The sequence below is a fragment of the Brachycentrus maculatus genome, unplaced genomic scaffold, assembly GCF_059751285.1.
Source record: "Brachycentrus maculatus isolate JH-2025_06_01 unplaced genomic scaffold, ASM5975128v1 h1tg000147l, whole genome shotgun sequence".
In the NCBI taxonomy this organism is placed as follows: Eukaryota; Metazoa; Arthropoda; class Insecta; order Trichoptera; family Brachycentridae; genus Brachycentrus; species Brachycentrus maculatus.
The window spans coordinates 1,236,748-1,259,103 of record NW_028280900.1 but is presented as its reverse complement, the minus strand read 5'-3'; the positions used below and the strand labels follow the sequence as shown (position 1 = coordinate 1,259,103).

Sequence of the window (22,356 nt, the reverse complement as noted above, 5' to 3'; positions counted from 1 at the left end):
CTGTTTTGAAACTCGATTATTTATCAAAAAGATAAGGCGATAGATAAAAAATATTTAAAAGTCTTTAAAAAAAAATAGTCACAAATATGAATTACAAAGAAAACAATGATTGAATGTTGATTAATTTTATTTAAATTAGACTATTGGAGAAAAATAATAATTAAAATATAATTTGAATACTTTGGAAATAATAACTACCTATAGTAAAAGCAAGACTTGTGTTTAACAGTAAATCGGTGATTTTCAAATCATATAGATCTGAAACTACGCAAACTTCTTGTCAAAATGTATATATGGAGTGTGCTACTGTATAGCTGCGAGACATGGTGCCTATCTGAAAGAGATAATAATAGGCTGAATGTGTTGGACATGTGGATCTATAGAAGAATGCTCGGGATATCCTGGAGAGACCACATTTCCAACGACGAGGTACTACGATTGATCAAAGAAAGGAACCACGAGTAGTCGCGGCTATCTCCAAAAGACGCGCCGAATGGATCGGCCACATGCTAAGACAAGAGGGTTTTCTGCACCAAATAATAGAGGGGATGATCGAGGGAATAAACGCCAGAAGACCCCCCTGCCGCGAATACCTATGCGACTTATACCAAGACATGGGCTGCTCGACGTATGAGGAGCTGAAGAGGACTTCCGAAAATAGGCGAGAATGGCGAAAGAGATGTCATATATTGCTACAGACCAATCCGCAGGATTGAGACCAGAGAGAGAGAGTAAAAGTAATGTTTTGTAGCAATACACCCAGTATTAAAAAAATTAATATTATTTTAAACTTTAATGTAAAACACACCGAACTCTCTTTTTCCGATTTCGAAATATGGTAATACGTTGCAAAAAAGAGAAAAAAAGTCATTTGGAATTGCCTGTGCGAGGGATCACATGTACTCAAATACTACTCAGAGGAGGCTAGGTGAATAATTTGTTACCTTTGATTTCTTTAGATAAAATTAAGATACAATAATGAGTTTAGTTTTTGATATCCTGAAACCTTTCTACCACAATTTTATTTTCTCATACTTTTTTACATTTACATTTACGACGTGCAATGTATCTACTATATAATAGATACGTATAGTAGAACTCCACATATGGGTGTTGACTGTTTTTTTCTTTTAGTTTATATTGTAGTAAAAACTTCGGAACAATCTTATTTTGTGAAAATAAGATTGTTAGCGAGTTTGAAATTTATTTACTATTCATTTGTTCAATCGATTTACATTCTAAATCACATTAAATATTAAAATATTTACTTTCTTATGAAAATTTCTCGATTTTTTACTTTCTGTTTATATTTTTACGAATTTGCTTCGACTTTGGCACCTACCCACTTTTTTTTTTTATTTTTTTATTCTCCTGTATCAATAGGAGCCAATTACGGCAACCCTAAGCGTAAATATTTACACTTGAAATGCTAAAGTTTTTTCACACTTTATTATTTACAAATTTAATTAAATTTGTTAATTGAAGGCGTGACTATTACTCATACTATACAAATTAGTCAGTCTTTGCTCACGTGTCACGTGAATCGATAGATAAGTGTCGAGTTTTTCCTGCTTCGGTGCGGCCTGTGCAAATTCATTTTAATTTTTATCTGGAAATATTGTAATCTCACAAAGAATTTATTATTAAAATAAATCATCAGTGTTAAAGAGAATAAACGGTAAATAGTTCATATTATATCAGTTTTACTCTATTGACCTCAAGGAAGCCGGTACACGCTAGTTTTCTTGTTCAAAAAGTACGTACCATGCACACGAACATTTTCATCGGATTCGGAATTCCGCAAGAGGTTTTCCTCATAATAAACGCACGAGAGTTTTTGGCTCGAGTTTCCTCAAGCCAAAAACTCTCGTGCGCTTATTCAGTCGAACGAAAAGGTTTTTTTTCAATTATTATTATTATAAGAAATACTATGTAAATATGTACATTGAAAATTGTAGTGTTCGCAAATTGTAGTAGGTACTACAAAGTTTCGCTAAAAAACGCAATGTACGTTTTATGTTGAATACGAAGTATCACTAAATTTTTAAGTGTTTTGCCAAAAAAAAGAAGATATAGAAATTTTTAAAATCTGATTTAATTTAATTTGTTTAGAATTGTGAAAAAGCAAAGAAATATCAAAATTTGCCTTAAAATCTTGGTAGATTTCACGGATGAATTTGTTGATTAATAAGTATTAACTAATATATTAATGGATTTAACGAAAAATTAGTTGCGGGATTATTGGTGACCTTTTTTTCTTAGCGATATACAATCTATTCCTTTTAAACCAACAGTGTAGTTAATGGGTTTAATGCAAGCGATGTACTGTTCAATCGCCAAATATTGTAACATAATTTGCAAATACTACATTTTTATAAACCGAACACTGTATTCCAACGGAACAATTGTAGTATTTAAAATATATTTAGGTATGTAACGTATGAAAAACGTAACTACAAACGTATTTTTCGATCACACGTACATAAATACAGTATCTACTCAATGAATTAGGGCCACGCAGAATTTCGCGCAATTTCTCAATTCAAACAGGAATAACTCAGAGAAAACCTTGAATAAAACAACATTGAATTTTATTTACATATGAACACTTTATTACGCTTAAATTATGCATATATTTTCATATAAATATAGTTAGTATTTAGTATTTCCACCTTTGGCAGAAATAACTGCCTCAATTCTTTTTGGCATACTTAAAATGCACTGTTTTATCATGTTTTTTATTTCTTCGTCTTCTGACCAAATTTTTTAATTTTTTTTTTAGACAGTCTACTGTCGGATTTGGAAATGAGGATACCTTATTTTTTAACATGCTCCATACGTTTTCTATAGGATTAAGGTCCGGAGAATTTCCAGGCCAGGGGAGCAAAGGCAGATTTTTGTTAGACAAAATTTTTATTATTGATTTAGCCCGGTGGCAAGGTGCCCCATCCTGCATGAAGGTGTATGGACCTTCTGTTGGGTCGAGTGTATGGTAGAAGGGCAATAAAATTCGTTCGAGGACCTGCTTATAGGAATTTTGGTTCATTGTTCCTTCCACGAAAAACAACGGCCCAGGTAAATTGTTAATAATACATGACCATATCATTGTTGCAGGGGGGTGTTTGATAACTTTTACCATACAGGCCTCATTGTAACGTTCCATTGGTGTTCTCCTGACGAATCGACGGCTCTCTGTCACGGTTTCTAACCGGCACTCATCACTAAAGATGACCTAAAAAATAATGAAAATTTAAGTTTAATTCAAATATATAAGTTTATTTACTAAAATGATATGTTGAAAATTCAATTTAAATAAATACCTTTTTCCAATCATCTACCGAGTAATTTCGATGTAGCCTGGCCCATTTTAATCGATCCGCTTTCATTCGTGGTGTCAATTTTGGTACTTTTACAGGGCGCCTGCATTTCAGATTTACTTCGTAAAGACGTCGCCTCAGTGTTGATACCGATATATTTATACCCTCTTCTTCCAATTTTATTTTTAATTTTTTTGCTGATGCACTACGGTTTTCTAAGGCACTTTGAACGATTTTTCGATCAGTCCTCGGTGTTGTTTTTCTAATCCTACGACAGTTCTTTCGCCGATTGCTGGTGGCGGGTGACTAATTTTTTATTGATTTTGAAATTCTGTCCACTGTTTGACGAGAAACGTTTTCTTTTTTTGAAATTTCTCTATTAGATAGTATTTCTTATTTCAGTAGCACTATAACACTAGACTTTTTTTCCTCAGAAATGTCTTTACTTTTTCCCATTTTGTCCTTTTCAAAAAAAACACTTGTGTTTACAATTTTTTTTTATACTTTATGAACTAAAATTAAAAATTCAGTTTTTTTCACAAGACACGATAACTATATAACCTCTCTGAACAAAACAACAACCAAAACTCAAGAAACTTCACTAATAAATGAGATAGGACTATTTTTTGAACTTTCAACTATCTGTCTACCTGCGCTAATTAGGGACCTTTCTCAGAAAAAGGGTTTGAAATTTTGTAAAGGCTTAAATAATCCAGGTATATTTTACATATTATTGAAGGTAATATACATGATATTAGATGTCAATAGAAAACCTAATGTATTTATGTAAAATAAATATAATAATCCAAAAGATTTCAGAGTATTCAAAAAAATAATGGGTGGCCCTAATTCATTGAGTAGATACTGTATATGCAGCATACCATCTTGTGAGTGCCATTAGTTGTTATTTATGATTTTTTTTCTGATTTAGAGTCAAATTTTGACAAAAATGAATACACACCGAACGATGTGATATTCACGCAGTGATGTGTTTTTGTAAAATCATAAAATATGAAATATTTTTATTGATTTTTTTTATTTACAGATATATTTTTTTTTAATGGAAAATATCCGCGAATTTCTAGATGAGTGTCGCTTGATACAGAAACCTGCAGGGGATCCTACGATACAAATTTACGATGAACTTGTTAAAAATAGCGAAGAGTTTCCTAATCCTTTTCCAATACAAACTACCAGGTAAAGTTATTTGGTCTTTATCAATGAAATCGCCTAAAAAATTATGGCCATTTTCAATTGTGATGAGTGTCAATAGGGTTTTTCTTTAAACATTATTTTTAAATTTAACAAAAAAATAAAGCTTATCAACTAGGCGGTAATAAAACACTCACTCCTTTCAAAAACGTTATAAATAAATTAAAAAAAAAAGATTTTTCAGGAGATCGATTTTAAAGTTTATGAATCTAATAAAATGTATTAAAAAATAAATATCAAGCCACTTACTGTGCAACAGGTCTTTTTAGGTAAAACCTGAAGAGTTTTTCTCAATTTGAAAAATATTTAGTATATTTAAAAAAACTTAAAAAAAATTAAACAATAACTTTTCTTCAAAATGCAAAAACAACACTTTCTGCCCTTAAGCGGGTTAATATTAAGTTTAAAATATGCCGCTTTTGCTGGGATATAGTACATTTTCTGGGCATTCCGAAAATATGCACAACTGAAAATTGACGATTTTTTATATATGACGTTGATGAAAGGAGTGAGCGAAAAGTATACATTTTTTTCTACGATGTTAAATGGATATTTCAAATATGTATATAAAAGGAATATCAATATAATATAAAGGATACTTTTATTATTTATTTTAGCAGTTATTTACGTACATACCCATAAATAAATATTTACTTACTATCTCTTTCAGTTTGTAGTCTCAATGATTTTATTTTCATTTGTTCAAATTATCCAACGAAAATCTGTTTCATATTTGCGTATTATATTTTTTAAAATAATAACATGTTTCAAAATAAAATCAAATTAAAGGCAATTATTTGAATTGTAAAAAAAACTCTTGAAATATTTAACACATTTAAAACGGTATCCCCAATTTATGAAATTACTCTATTTTAATACGATAATATTCCCGCTCGAAAATCATGTGAAGAAAACGCTGTTTTATTGTAAATATTACTTAGAACTAACTGCACCAGGCCACGCGTTGCTATCGATGATCTAATGTGGTCTGATTAAATGGAAAACAAAGAAAATAGAAAGCCCAATGCTTGTGAAGCAATGAAAAATTTGAAAAATCTATGAAGCAACATGCGATCTATAACAAATAAAACTGCTCAATGTGCAAGAGTGTCAAGTAGCACGCTGCCAGCCATGTATGTCTGAGCAATGTTAAGAGTTGCGTGTGTTGCTGTTACGTTCAACAGATGTCGCTGCCATTGCGGTAATTTTTGTTGTTGTTTTCACCTGTGATAGGTAAGAAACATGTTGTATAAATGGTTTAAAAACACGCGGGTATTTTAATGCAAACTTGTATCAAAGCAATCGGTGAATTACTATAGGAAATTCACGATTTTGAAAAAATAAAAAATAAAAACATTTTTATTTATGTTTATATATTTTTAAATGTTACAAGTTTCATTTTATTCTTCTGACTCTTATCCACACCCGATGGTGCATATAGCACTGCGTCAGATTAGTTTCCAACTTCGTAAGAACTTACTTCTAAGTAAGAAGTGTCTTGCTCTTCCTAAAAGGACTTTTTCATATTAGCAGTTTCAAACATTCACAAGTTAAGACGAGTATGGGCAGAGGCGTGCCTTCCATATAAGCAGAAAAGCAATGCCTATCCCAACTTACCCGTGTGACATACAAAAACGCAACCAGTACCTACCATCAGTGATGGGATTCAAAATTTTCAAGAACCGGTTCGCCCTTTAGGTACTACCCCTACCCCCTTACCCTATAAAAAAAATGTTTTTATATATTAAATATTTCTATCTCCTTCTGGCCCTGTGGGAGACCGGCAAGTAATAGAAAGGAAAACATTGTTTACTTGTACATTTTTTAAGCGTATATCTTTCACGATATTCTTTTTACTAAGTGCAATAACTTAACTGAATTTTCCCATTATTTTTTTTTCATCTTTCCAATATTTTTTTCTCTTCGTGAGGTTCAAATATTTTTACAACGTGGCGGACCAAGTAAACCGGGCGTGCTCCGATACATGATCTCAATCGGAATATTGTGTGTCAACAAAGGGTTAAGGACCGTTTCGGCGAACTCTAAAAATTCGCACCCAGTTGAATCCCACCACTGCCTACCTTACCAAGTAGTACCAGCTTACCTTACTACCTACCTCTACTGCCTACCCTAATTAATTCTCTGTGCACGCCATTGATTATGGGTATGCATCCCCTAGTGCCCTATTAATTGTAGTTATTCTAATGTCCCTACATTTATTCCTCTTCTATTTCTATTTTTATAGTGGAATAATGTCCCTTACCCCGAATCAACTTGTGATGACGTAATGACTGCATCCCATCAAATACATTCCACTCCCTTATCTAAAAATTTGAAATACAGGGAGGATCACTTTACCTTCAGTTAATGCTGTGTGCTATTTGAGTGGGCATAGTAGTCTAAAAATGCAAATACATATAAGCATTCATATCCTTATAATCTTACAATTTCTTTACAGATGCAAAACCCTGTCTAAAGATGTTTCAAAAACAGTTTTACAGGAAAACATAGTGTCCACTTACCCTCTTATTCATGAAAAGGTCCTATTTCTAATGTGCAAATTTCTTCTACATAAAAGGTATCCATATTCATCTCATTTTTTCACAATATATTCACAATATTACACAATATTTTTATTTCTCAAAATAATACAATATTTTTTATTTATTTCGCTTTCAGAAAACATGGAACCGCAATAGAACGGGAATTATATAAAAATATGGGAATTGAAGCATTCATAGAAAGATTGCTACTAAAAAGATCCGTAGTATTCTGTGGTCCTCGAGATTATTATCGACTTCTTACCGGAGAAACAGGGTTACTATTTAATATACTTTAGTTAAACATTTTTTTAACTATATTACTCCACAGAAAATTCAACAGATGGCACTGCTAAGGCCAAACTGGTAGTGTAAATTATATTTCCAGATGGCCAACAATGTCCTTCCTCCAACTCCCCTCCTTCTGTCACATGTCCCAATACATGTGGAGATACTGTCATCATTACAGGACAAGTATTCATGTAAGAATTGTAAGAATAGCTGTGATTAGTCAATGTGTTGTATTTAATGAAATAGCACATGTGACTAAATGCCTTGTCCTCTAGTTTAATAATTGCATACCGTCCGCAGTGACGTAGAGTGAATTTCGCATTGTGAATCAAGATCCGAAAAACTACATTTTGGGCACAGAACAGTGGAAGGTGCTGCAGAGACAAGAGCTTACCTCTAAAATTATATGATACGTTATATTTTTTATATTCATTTTAACTTGTATGTTTTATTGAACAGACTATTTGGTTGGACCGAAGTGGGTACGGAAAATGAAAAGGCACCTTTATTGCTAAAGAACTGTTTAAGTTACGATGAAATGAAATTATCCGCATTGCTCTATGTGTCTGGAAAAACAGTTTTCATCAACAATGGTTCCAGGAATAACCAAGGTTTAGTGACACCAGATTTGGAAAATATTGAACGATTTGGCATTATAATAGGTATTTCTGATACATACATCTTTTTTAATTTAAACATTATTAAATGGCATATTAATTTAATCAACTTGCTTTGCACATTTCTCATGACAATATGGCAAAATAGCTGGCTGCAATTACGGACATCCTGAACAGCTTCGTGTTACTCCGTTAGCATATAAATAATATCACCGTCGGCTCTGTGATCAGATTGCTCCATCTGTTTGTTTGTCAGCCCCTCGTACCCTCGACACTCCCTATCAAGATATTTTTCTTTAGGTTATCAAGGTTTCTTTTGGAGATGTTCCAAAAAAAAATCGAGAAGTCGTCTATTGCACATACTTAAGAGAATATAAGTTACATAGAGAGTTTCTGTCGTAAGTTCAACTTTTGTTTATCGAGGGATTTGTACGGCTGGGTGTTCATATAATCTGCAGCATTTGTTGCAAACATCACATTACAAGGGTTTTCCTATTTTATTCGATACTCTCCGCACTATAGATTAACAATGAGAAAACCAAGGACCTTACTAGCATTCTTTGTGTTGTTGGTTATGCTTCAAATTTGCCCTGTAATATAATTCATATTATTTCTCTACTCTTACAAAATGCCAAGTACATGCCTTTATTTTTTTTATTGTTTACAACTTTCCATCTCTTTTTCTATAGCACCATATTTTAAGTTCTTAAATCTTCTTTATAGATATATGATAGCTTGGGTGAGAGTTAGCTTTGACAGGCCATAGAGAAATATGGATGATATGTGGCATCATCACTCATGCACAGACTTCGGTTGAATTACTAAGGAGGTCACACATTTTGAAGAAATAGTGTCTTGCAATTTCTACCATGAATTTGATCTTTTGGGAAAGGTCCCATTGGTTTATCCAACAGCCCATATATTTATATTGATGTACTTGTATTATACTTTTACTCGGGGCTTTTTTTAAACAAAAAAGGTCCCGGAACTTACTTCATGTCAAGTGTCTTGTTGAGGTCCCGTGGTTAGTGTCGCGGACTCTTAGGTCAGAGTGTCTCAGTTCGAACCCACTACCACAATTTGATACCTATTTCTAATAATGAGCCACTTAGACTCACAGAAATATGATAAAATTGAAATATTTGTGTAAATAAAAACACAAACATTCCTCTTTTCATAAAAAAAATATAGGGAGTGTTTTTGCCTAGAATTTTCACTCATGAATTACATGAAATTATAGTAACTTTAAACATAAAGAGTACATCCACTCACGAGTAGGCATAGGCTATGAAACTTAAAAAGTTGAAGCCCGAGTAGGGTTATGATAAGCGATGTGCATAAGCTGTAGCTAGATTTCAGTCACTTGGACGTTAGTTAATAAATAAAAATATATAAATATATATATATATATATATATATATATATATATATATATATATATATATATATATATATATATATATATATATATATATATATATATATATATATATATATATATATATATATATATATATATATATATATATATATATATATATATATAATATATTGAAACATCATTCAAATATCATTACAATACCATTTTTTATCGTTTTAATGAATTTATATATCCATGAAAAAAGATGCCTATGCCGTTTCGCCGCATTGCATGTAAAAAAAGCCCTGCCTTTTTACTAACAATCATATATTTTCTATATGTATCCAATAAGAATAAGACACTGATTTCCATTAACATTTTTCTATACGAGTAGGTTTGATCGGAACACGACTTCAAGTAAGAGACGTGATGGAATTTCAAGAAATATTGATTAATGAAAAACAAAATACGTATTCTAATGGATATGGCTGCAAAGAAAACCGAGGATTCTTGGAAAAGTACAACCCCTTATCTACTAACGAGGGTAAATTTTTATGGAGAGATCTGTGGGCCAAGTTTTACGAAGTATGTGTAAACTTAAGATTGAATCGACATGGTATATTCTTACTGAATTATTATATTTAATTAATTAACCGCTTCTTTAGGTGCCCAGCCTAACCTACAAGGACGCATTGAATATTCATCAGAATGAGGATTCTAGAATAGAAGATAAGTTTACAAAGCGATTTGTTTATGATAGAGAGACCCTTTTTGATAATGCCGTGTACGCCCGACACATCTCTATTGCATTCGACTGCGCACTTCTTGAAGCTAATAAAAGGGCCATGGATCAGGGGAAAACAGCGTACCTACACGTCGTAGGAATAGGTATATCTTCTTCTGCCCTTTATTCATTCAGGTCGACACAATGTTTAATTATTAAATACACAAATGCAAGGGTACTAGCCTTGCCTTAGGTACCAATCCAGGGTAATGCTAGAAGTCCCGGCTTCCATTCCTGGGAATTCCTGGGTCCCGCCTGGGTGGGTCAAAATAAACATCAAGTGATTTATTTTGTATCTTAAAAGCATTGTTAACATTGTGGTATTGTAATATAACATTCTCCTTTTCATTCATTGTTCACTTTGTGCAATATCACTTCATGGTACCGGATTCGGAATAACAATTCCATCATTAGGTCAAATGTAGACATTTGTTTACATTTGAATGGTCATGAAATAGTGTTTTTGAGTGGTATTACACAAAGTGAATGGTGAATGAAAAGGAGAGTGTTATAAGTGATTTAATGTTACCCAGTACCTAAAATGCGAGGCTCATCACCTTACCTCTGTGTAATCAATGATAAAAAAATTACACTGCTTCAATTTGATGCATTGCCGTGAGCACCTTTTGGTGTGGATAAGGGGTAGAAGAAGTAATTTTTGGATAATTTTCAGGTCTAGGTGTTTGGAGAGCATTCTTGCACCAGGATAATATTTTCGTTAAGACATTTTTGGAAAGAATTAAGAATCTATCCGCGCAGCTAATGGGCATATCAGATGTACATTTTGCCTATATGAAAAATATACGTGAAGGTGAATAATTTTTAATATATATTTTTTTTAACTTCCTAATTTTAATACTAAATGTGTTGGTATGACCCCTGACCTGGACGGCCGATTGAGGCTACCACGCCAGAAATAATCAAAGAAGTTAAAAAACTTGTATTGGAAGATGCCCGGCTAAAGAAAAAACAGCTTGCAACATTAGTTGGAGTATCAGAAACAACCATTTTAAACATCCTACATCAATATCTTGGCATGACTAAAGTCTGTGCAAGATGGGTTCCGAGAATGCTTTCTGCCCATCAAAAACGCGATCGCGTCGAAAGTTGTTGCGAGTTTTTGGACCGCTGTGGAGAGCAAAGGGAGGAAGTTATGGCCCAAATTTTAACTGGGATTCACCATTATGAACCTGAGTCAAAGTAAGAGTCGATGCAGTGGCATAAAAAAGGCACACCCCCTCCTAAGAAGTAAAAGGTGTCTCAATCGGCCGGAAAGATCATGGCGACGATCTTTTGGGATACAGAAGGTATCCTATTGATTGATTATAAGGAACGTGGTGTTTCCATAACGGGAGAATACTACGCTTCTTTACTAGATCAATTAAAAGAAGCTATTAAAGAAAAAAGGCGAGGAAAGCTTACAAAAGACGTGCTCCTTTTGCACGACAATGCACAGAAGCCATGTTGCGACGGCTGCCATTCACCGGTGCGGTTTTGAACAACTGCGCTACCCACCCTACAGCTCAGACCTGGCCCCAAGCGACTATAATTTGTTTCCAAAAATAAAGAAAGAACTTCCACGCAGGTGGATGAAAAATTGGCGATGACAATGAAGTCGGCAATTTCGGCCTATTTTGACGCCTTTTTTTTTCGACAGTATTAATAAGTTATTTGACAGATCTAATAAATGTATTAGGGTTAAGGGAGAATACATTGAAAAGGAAAAATAGTTTAATGTTTCATTTCATTATCCTTCCCTGTCATTCCGCGAACTTTTTGACCTCCCATCGTAGATATCGCATTTGAAATTTATTCTCGAAAAAATGTATGTTGTCACTTACGACATATCTATATACATACAACTCTATGAAATTTAAGTACTGCGGTGTCAATCATGTTAAATGTTATGCAGTATTTAAATTGATCACTCAAATCAACCAATGACAGGTCATAAGCTCTGTAAGTATTTCAAATTTCTTGGTTTCTTCTTGATTCTTTCATCTTTGTCGAGAGAACAATAAAGTAACTTCTAAGTAAAGCAAATTTAGGATTTGTGACCAAAAATTCACGCACCCAAAATATTGGGATTCAATTTATATTTTTTTCAATTTATGTTTTTCATATTTCAGATATATTAAGTGACTCTGGATTGCTCATTGCATGTCCGGCACATCCACTAGGTAATTAGAATACATTTTGGAAATATTGCAAACATTAATCAGGCATTAGTACTCTTCTCCTATCTCTGCTCGTATTTTTAGGTGGCATAAAAGTTCACTTATCCGATAGACAACCATCTTCTAAATTGACTGATGAAAATGAAGGGAAATTGATAGTGGAAACGTACGCATGGGATGGAAACGCACAACCTGGGAATGAATTTTGGTGAGCATAATTTATTAACTAACTAACTAACTAACCATCACGCCGCTTCTCCGCAGGGGTAGGCAGAGAGAATCGAACGCCACACCACTCTGTCTTTGCAAATATTCTTTGCCTCTTCTACATTCATGCATCTCCTCATACATACCCGACGATTATTACGCCTTTTGACCCGGCCGCTTTCAAGTATTTGACATACCTGATTGTGCCAAGTTTTCCTCGGTCGTCCTCTGCTTCTTTTTCCAACTACATTCGCTCCATAAATTTGTTTAACCGTTCTTTCTTCACTCATACGCTCCACATGTCCAAACCATCTCAACACACCTTTCTTAATTTTATCGATAATGCTTAATTTTATCGATTATTTACTTTGTAATATATATTTTAATTATAAGTTTCTATAGAAAAGTAAAGCGTTAATCTCAAATAAAGCAGAACATAGAATTTACACGAGGCCAATAGTTTAAGATATTCTACTAAACCAAGTCAATATTGGCCACGTGTGAACAAGCATTCTGAGAAATGTCTTCGAGCTAATAATTTACTAAACATAGTAGAATTAATGTGTTTGTAAGGAATGTGGGTATGTTGGTGACAAAAACATAGCCGCAATTGTGTGCATACTCGCATAGTCTGGTAAGCGGATTCTAGATTTGTGTCTCCTAGAAACCTCACTCACTTAGAGCCAGTCATACTTATTTATAGTAAACCAAAGGCAATACAGTAGCGAGTTATTAATGATCATCTTTCACCACCCTTAGTACACAATGTCATTAATTGATCTGGCATATTGAAGAAGCAGTTTGTCGCCATTTCTATCTTGACTTTGATCTCTTGGGAATGGTCTTATTAGTCACTAACAAGTATTTTTATTTATTTATCAAATGACAGTAAAGAATTTAACTAACTAACCATTACACAGCTTCTCTGCAGGGATAGGCAGGGAGAATAGAAAGCCACACCGTTCTGTCTTTGGAAAAATTTCTCGCTTCTTCCACATTCATGCACCTCCTCATACATCCTTCTTCTTCTAACTCTTATCCGCACCCAGTGGTACATAGGGCACTGCATTGTATAGAAGCAATGTTATCTGGATCGTTAAATATATGAAGAAAAGGTGATCAGCCTTTCGCTTCAGGTACCAGTTCAGGGTCATATTAAATAAATATTAGACTGAAAAATCACTAAAACATATTTATTTTGACCCTCTTGGGAATCGAACCCGGGACCTCCAGCATGGTAGCCTGGCGCGCTAACCACTAGAGAGCGGGAGACTGGAGGTGACACTGCCTTGTACATACCCGTTGATTATTCTGACTCCTAACTTTCAGGTATTTGGAATACTTGATCATACTAAGTTTTCCTCGGTCCTCTTCTAGTTCTATTTTAAACTACATACATTAGTTTGATATTCATTTTACCATTCTTTCCTCACTCATTTGTCCCACATATCCAAACAATCTTAACACATTGTTGTCGGGCGGTTTTTTCATCCCGACCCTAATTAGTTTACTAATCAGGGTCGTTTACTGATCACTGTATACACCTTGAATATATTGTTTGTAATGTATATATTAATTTTTATAAATAATTTGAAATAGAAATTTAATTTAATCACATGTAACCGTAAACCTAATTCCGATCTGTGCAATGTTTTTTAGCATCTCTCGCTAAGTAAATAGAGCGCTTTTAAGTGTCTCCCGCTCTCTACCAACAGTAAGTAAAAGACACTTTCAAGCGTTTCCCGCAAACAATGTGTTTCACACATCTTTCTTAATTTTATCGATAATTTTTATACCGGCCATGCATTCTTTCTTTATTTCACCATCCAAATATCGCTTTACCACACATAAAAGGTAAAAAATTGATCACCAAAAAAAACTATTGTCTATATATTTCACTTTATTTGATGTTTAGGGAAGGAAGTCTACATACTTCCGGTGACCCCGCCGCCGCGTGCTCCTCACAAGTAGCAGAGCTCCACAACTCTCACATCAACAAGAGATTTGTCTGTGCCAAAAATACACACATTGCCGGCAATTTTGGTATCCAACACATTAGTGAATATGCTACGAATATCCTCTCTAATTAAAGAAGAAAATTCACACAAACAATTTTGTGTGTCCAAATACTTATATTGACATCCCGACATCTTTATATATAATATAGAGAAGAATATGGAACTACAGCATCCTAGTATATATATTACCCACACTTCCATATTCTTCCTTCATCTACGCTGAGATGTCAATATAAATAACTCCTAAGTGGACAAACTCAGATATGTGAACAGAGATTTGGACACACTCAAAATATTGTGTCCAAATATTCATTAAAAAATGCTAGATGTTAGAACCTATTTACAACCACATTATTCAATACATATATGTTTACCCAGACTTCCATATTCCCACCGATGTTGAAATATCAACAGAACCTTGATACAAATAATTCAGGAATTGAATATACACATTCACATTCATACTAACTTTAAACAACCAGTGGTCCTGTATAGGACCTCAGATTTGCATCGTTCTATGCCCTACGGTCCCGTACAGGACCAAGGATTATTGTATATTTTGCAATCCAATTACTCTCATTTATGGTAGGTAATATAAAATTAATTAAATTAATCTTTAATATTTTTGATTATTGTTTTTAGAAAGTAGAATTTTATTATTTTATTTATTTATATAATTGTAGTTAGTTACAATTAAACTAAGAATACCTTAAAAATGTGACATTTTATTTAATATTAAAAACAAGTTTTCTTTTTCCAAATGATTTTTTTTAAATAATTTCTAAATTAAGTACATATATAATACACATATTCCAAAATAATTTATTATATAATTACGAATTTTGTAAATCAAGAATAAAAATGTAACATCTGAATAATGATTACAGTAATGATATAATATCGTGGGTATACTGGCAAAAAACGTTAACTCTAAAATCCTTGTTTGAATAATCCCTGTTATTTAAAGCTTTTAGTCTGAATAAAATACCCGCTAGTAAACTTAAAGTAGAATTTACTTTTAAAACCACATATCGCTCACTCCTTTCAACGTCATATATAAAAAATCAACAATTTTCAGTTGTGCATGTTTTCAGAATGCCTAGAAAATGTACTATATTTCAGCAAAAGCGGCTTATTTTTAAGTTAATATTCACCCGCTACAGGGCAGAAAGTGTTGTTTTTGAAATTTGAAAAAAAAAGTATTGTTTAATTATTTTTTTAAATATACGAAATATTTTTAAAATGGAGAAAAAACATTCAGGTTTTACCTAAAAAGATTTGTTGCACAGTAAAAAGTTCAATAAGTGTCTTAATATTTATTTTTAATACATTTTATTACATTTTTAAACTTTAAAAACGATCTCCTGAAAAATCAAGTTTTTTGATATATGACGTTGTTCAAAGGAGTGAGCGATATATATAACATTTCAAACTGCTTAGTGTATTTTACCAGTTTCTAAAACGTTTTAAACTTTATACATATATGCATCATTAAGTGAAAATTGCATATTTTCGAGTTACATTTTTTGCCAGTACACCCACGATATATCCCCTTTATATGTTATACTGCAATACTATTACTAGTATTTGAATGCTTGTTTTTGTTTCGTTTTCGCGGATACTTTAATGTCGGATTGGGTCGGTCAAACATGTTAACCTTGTGGACGTTAAACCGGTGAATTTTCATCGTAACGTGATGGCTGAAGGCTTTGTCACAGTCAGGACAAGAATATGGTCTTTCCCCTGAAAAAATACACATTTATAGAAACTTCAAAATTATTTTACATGTTTTAATTACAAGATAAAATACCATAACAGTGTACTAGAAGATGGATATTCTACATATCAGCTTGCAACAAATCAGTGGTGTTGGTCCAAATTATAAAATATTATATTCCATCATTATTACTGGGTGTATGTATTTTGTGACAGCTGTTTTGCCTTGGGAAGGCATTACAAACTGTGTAAAAAATAGTTACATGTATTTGTTTAAAGCTGTTGATAAAGTTAAGTTCTTCTATTATATAGTGAATGCATTTTTTTGGAACTTTCGCCAAAAATCCTTTGCTTGTACTAGAAATCAGCTTAATAGTGATTTTTAAGTGACCAGTATATCGGCAACAGTGACTTGTAAGTCACTGCTTCGTTTAACAGCGACTTAGTCGCTGCTTTACTTTGTCCATCCCTGTGCGCGTCTTTGGTATCACATTACTTGTAGATCTATACACTAAAGAGAATTAAACTTTGTACCCTTCTTTTTTAATTACAGATATATATATATATATATATATATATATATATATATATATATATATATATATATATATATATATATATATATATATATATATATATATATATATATATATATATATATATATATATATATATATATATATATATATATATATATATATATATATATATATATATATATATATATATATATATATATATATATATATATATATATATATATATATATATATATATATATATATATATATATATATATATATATATATATATATATATATATATATATATATATATATATATATATATATATATATATATATATATATATATATATATATATATATATATATATATATATATATATATATATATATATATATATATATATATATATATATATATATATATATATATATATATATATATATATATATATATATATATATATATATATATATATATATATATATATATATATATATATATATATAATATATATATATATATATATATATATATATATATATATATATATATATATATATATATATATATATATATATATATATATATATATATATATATATATATATATATATATATATATATATATATATATATATATATATATATATATATATATATATATATATATATATATATATATATATATATATATATATATATATATATATATATATATATATATATATATATATATATATATATATATATATATATATATATATATATATATATATATATATATATATATATATATATATATATATATATATATATATATATATATATATATATATATATATATATATATATATTATATATATATATATATATATATATATATATATATATATATATATATATATATATATATATATATATATATATATATATATATATATATATATATATATATATATATATATATATATATATATATATATATATATATATATATATATATATATATATATATATATATATATATATATATATATATATATATATATATATATATATATATATATATATATATATATATATATATATATATATATATATATATATATATATATATATATATATATATATATATATATATATATATATATATATATATATATATATATATAAAATAAACGCACAAAGCTTATTTATTATTTCTAAAAATATAAAAAAACAACAACAACATACAAGAGCATATTTTTAAATGTATTTACTATTTTGTATTCCTACAAATAGGTAAAACAATAGTAAAATTTCATTTAAAAAAACTAACAAAACAACAAAAGCGCTCTAAAAATAAAGATAAACTAAAGTAACATGAAACAAGTAATATTTTTTATAATTGCCTCTCAAAAAAAGCAGCGACCCTGAGCTCTCTGCTTTGAGGAGAATGGGGTCGCCGGTATCACCGGTGACCATCTAAGTCACCAGTAAAATATCACTCATCTCTAGTTTGTACGTTATGGAACAAAAAGGTTTATTAAAATCTATGAGTTTATGGCCTAGTGTAGGCATATCTATTCGGATATTAAGGAACTTACCAATTTAGTTACTTACTCACGTAAGTTCCAGTTCTTTAAAGTTTTTATACACTTGTGCACAATTTAGTTTTAGGATTAGATTGCCTATCTCTGATTGGATGCCAAAAAACTCAATATTTAGTATATAAAACTTACAAACATACCTGTGTGTGTTCGCATATGAACTTTCAATTTACACGGCATTCCAAACTTTTTGTTGCAAAATGTACAAACATGATGCACTTCATGAACCGATTTAATATGCTGTCGAAAGCGAGTAGCAGTTACATTTTTGCCACAAACTGGACACAGTTTACATTTCTTGGCTAAGTGTACTTCCATTAGATGCCTGATGAGACCTCGCTTGGTCTTCAACTTGGATCCGCAAGTATCGCAAATTACGGGAGATTTAGGTTTGTGTATTTTGTACATGTGTGTGCTTATTCTTTGGCCCTTTTCGAGCGTTATTCCGCAAATCTGGCATAAAAGTGACTCGACCAATTCCATATTTGGATGATATTTGTCCTGGTGTTTGGAGAGACGTGAAATATACTGAAACTTTTCCTGCAACCCCAATAATACATTTTAAAAACGATTATATCGTACGCTACACTTAAATTTATACTAATACATCTCCCATCGAGACTTACCTCACAATAAGAGCAAATAAATTTGTCATGGGTTGTGCTATATTGTTGTTTCTCAGATGTTTGCATGTGAGATCGGCGATGTTTTCTTTCGTCTAATCGTTTATAGCATACCATGGGACATTGTTTACAATGATACACCTCCTTTTTTCTCCCTAAAGCGGGAAAAGACAAAAAATTAAATAAATAAAAACTTCACATTTCCCATTCACAAAGTACATATTATGTTAAAACATCATACAGTACACTCCCTATTTTCCGAGGTCGGTAATGGTACATCAAAGAATATTTATGAATATTGGGTTTCGCTACATACTTAGTGTACAATTCCGTAAATTGCCAACATCCTAGTGCTGCACACCTTACGAGAGTTTGGGTTTAATTTTTATATCACCTAATAACCGAGGTAAGAATATCACAACGCATTTTGGCATGTCACGCGCTCTACCAATAGTATGCAAAAATGTGTTTAAACCTATTATGGCTGAGGGCTGAACGAGGAATAATTGAAAAGATTAGGAAGAGTTCTTTGCGGTGGTATGGACATGTGGAACGAATGGATAACGAGAGAATGACTAAGAAAATGTATGTGGCGAATGTGAGAGGGAAAACAGAACGAGGACGACCGAAAAAGACTTGGCACGATCAGATCAATCAGAACCTAAAATCAAAACCAAAAGTCTGCGTAATCGGAGGGCATGTATGACTAGATGTATGGATGTGAAGGAGGCGAAGAGCGTATGTCAGGACAGAAGATTATGGCGTTCCATCCTCTCTGCCTACCCCTGCGGAGAAACGGCGTGATGGTAGTAATAATAATAATAATAGTGTCTGAATAGAACAGAATTAGAGCACCAAAGAAAAAAACCCGTGATATTCAATGTCTACTATTTTGGATATTAAATGTGTTTTTATTTTATTGAAATATTATCATTAGCTATACCCGGCCACATGTTGCTGTAGCTCAATCTAGTTGAATGGGAAAAAAATAAATGAGATAGCACACATATCTAATGTTTAATTTCACAATGCTTGTGAGAGTATACAATATTTTAGTAGGTGTCAAGAAACACGCTGTCCATGAGCAATGTTTAGTATTGTGTGTTTGCTGTTACATTCATTGCAATAGATGGCGATGTCATTGCGGTAAATAAGCATGTTTTTACCTGTCACAGGTAAAAACACCTTTTGCAGATATATAATTAAGATTTAAAACAAACTAATAAATATATTTTTATTCATAAAGATTAGTAAATAAAGATAATTACCAGTTTTTTTAACACTTGTCGTTTCTTCAAAGACAAAATTGGGATCAAAAGATGTTTGCTCATCGTAAAAATCAATGCTTGCATCACTGAAATTGGTATCGATTTCCACCTCAATATTGTCTAAATCGCCAAAAGTTTCATTAATATTTTCATTTTGCACATCTTTACTAAACTCCTGCATCGCTTTTAATTTAAGATCATTTGACAAACACATGTCTCGAAATTTTATAAAAATATTTATTTTGAGTAAACACTTTTGACAGAGGTGTATATAAATATCATCTCGAGTGACTGTTACGGAACAACATAGAAATATATTTTCATTATGGTTTTCATCTTTTTCCCAAATCGAAATAGCGTCGCAGGTTGATATTCTTTGCAGACATAATCTGCATTTTACTTCATCTTCAAGTGTTAATTCTTCCTGTAACAATATAACATCAATTTAAAATGTCCATCCTGGGCGGCGCGAACCTGATGCCTTGTAAAAGATGTAAGCTCGATGAGGGCTATCGGAAGGCATACGGAGTACATGGCCTAGCCAACTGAATCGCCTTTTCTTGACGACAGTTGCGACCAAAATTTACTGCGTCCTATGCCTTATCTCTTCATTCCTCACAAAGTCAAACCACTGCACGCCTAAATTCTTTGCAGACATCTATTCTCAAAGCAGGATGTACTTAGGGAATAAAGGTTAACGATAGAATAAAAAAAATTATATTAACGACAGATGTCATTCATATTTATCCTGTCTCTAGAACATATATCCTGTCATTGAGTACTGATTTTTTAAAGCGTAAATATTAGATTTTTTTTTTGTAAGCAAAGTTAAGTATAGCCAAGGACACCATAGGATGAGTCATAGCATATGCAACCGCATAGCGCTTGGCCAAAACAGGATAAATGGTGTGCGCGGTGGTTAAAGGATTAACATGAATTTACTAACTCGTAAGGATACTGTTTTTCAATCAGTGAATTTTACGAATATAATGTTAAAAATACTGATTTTATTTATTAATTTTTTTAAAATCAATAAATATTTGTGTTTTTACTAATTTAAAAAATACTTCGATTACATATTATTTCTGTGAGCCTAAGCAGCTCATTATTAGAAATAGGTCGAGTTGTGGTAAATCAAATTGTGGTAGAGTGGGTTCGAACCGAGAAAATCTGACTCAAGAGTCCGAGGCACTAACCACGGGACCACAACCCGACACAAATTATTTTCATGAATATTAAGAGAAAAATAAATTTTAAAATAATCATAATAATTTTACACGTAGTCCGTTAAATTTAGGACGATAATAACCTATTTGACAATAAAATATAAATTATTTAAAGAAACAAGCATGCTTACTTTTATGTCATCAATGGAAAGTATATTGTCCTTGGAAAAATATAATTTTCCCCTTTGAATTTGTGTATTTTGCCGGTGTTCATCTTCAAACTTTGCAATATCCTCCAGTCTGGCCATTCTCCAAAAAAACAACGTAACAAAAAATATGGGTTATTCTAGGGCCTTCGATAAATGAATTTAAAGCACCATTATTCTTTAATCCACCTGTACAAAATATTTTAAAATACCAAATTCAAATTTTTATGTCATGAATGTACACGTAAAACCAAATCCATTGTTGGTTGATTCTTAGTGCAAGTGCAAATACACAAACATTTAATTACAAACTGAGGGATGGAAAAATTGATTTAACGAGAAGAAGGGTTAAATATATTTTTTAGATAAATAAATGTATAGAATATTTAAAACAAATAATATAACGCCTATTTTAACGAAACAAAATGTCAATATTGATATCAAAAACGAAATGTCAAAATTAATGATGTGCACACAATGTGTAGTTCTATGGAAGTACGCTACACATACTATGGAACACTACACTATTTTTTTTTTGAAAGCACAACAACACTTCACTTGATCAATAGACACAAATGTGTCTGAAAAATGGAATACAATTTACAGGACGATATAAGGATGGAGCATTTTTTTATGGAAATAATTAAGTAATTGACTGCATTTTATTGTATGAAATTGTAACGCAGTCTATTGCACTCTCTACTATTTACGAACGCTACATTTCTATCGTTGCCCTT

The 22,356-nt window shown here is 31.4% G+C and overlaps 2 protein-coding genes across 4 annotated transcripts; one reads left to right on the top strand and one right to left on the bottom strand.

The window, feature by feature from the left end:
- Positions 1–918: 918 nt before the first annotated feature.
- On the top strand, positions 919–15,195 carry LOC148308826 (ADP-ribosylarginine hydrolase CG2909-like). 3 transcript variants are annotated; one of them, XM_088261043.1, is made up of 11 exons: positions 919–1,756; positions 4,363–4,514; positions 6,988–7,107; positions 7,209–7,346; positions 7,820–8,022; positions 9,732–9,922; positions 10,003–10,225; positions 10,795–10,932; positions 12,251–12,301; positions 12,383–12,506; positions 14,421–15,195. In XM_088261043.1, the coding sequence occupies exons 2-11, from the start codon at positions 4,378–4,380 to the stop codon at positions 14,593–14,595; spliced, it is 1,500 nt and encodes a 499-aa protein (XP_088117169.1). In that variant the 5' UTR covers positions 919–1,756; positions 4,363–4,377; the 3' UTR covers positions 14,596–15,195. The 3 variants fall into 3 exon arrangements, with proteins under 3 accessions (XP_088117169.1, XP_088117168.1, XP_088117170.1); XM_088261042.1 differs by having other exon boundaries at positions 919–1,678; positions 14,421–15,191; XM_088261044.1 differs by lacking the exons at positions 919–1,756; positions 4,363–4,514 and adding an exon at positions 5,400–5,762 and having other exon boundaries at positions 14,421–15,189.
- A 33-nt stretch (positions 15,196–15,228) lies between these two features.
- On the bottom strand, positions 15,229–22,297 carry LOC148308825 (uncharacterized). The gene is made up of 5 exons (XM_088261045.1): positions 21,605–22,297; positions 20,248–20,671; positions 18,983–19,134; positions 18,497–18,896; positions 15,229–16,266 (listed from the first exon to the last, which is right to left on the bottom strand). Exons 1-5 carry the CDS (start codon positions 21,719–21,721, stop codon positions 16,085–16,087), a joined length of 1,275 nt encoding a protein of 424 aa, XP_088117171.1. The 5' UTR covers positions 21,722–22,297; the 3' UTR covers positions 15,229–16,084.
- Positions 22,298–22,356: the final 59 nt, after the last annotated feature.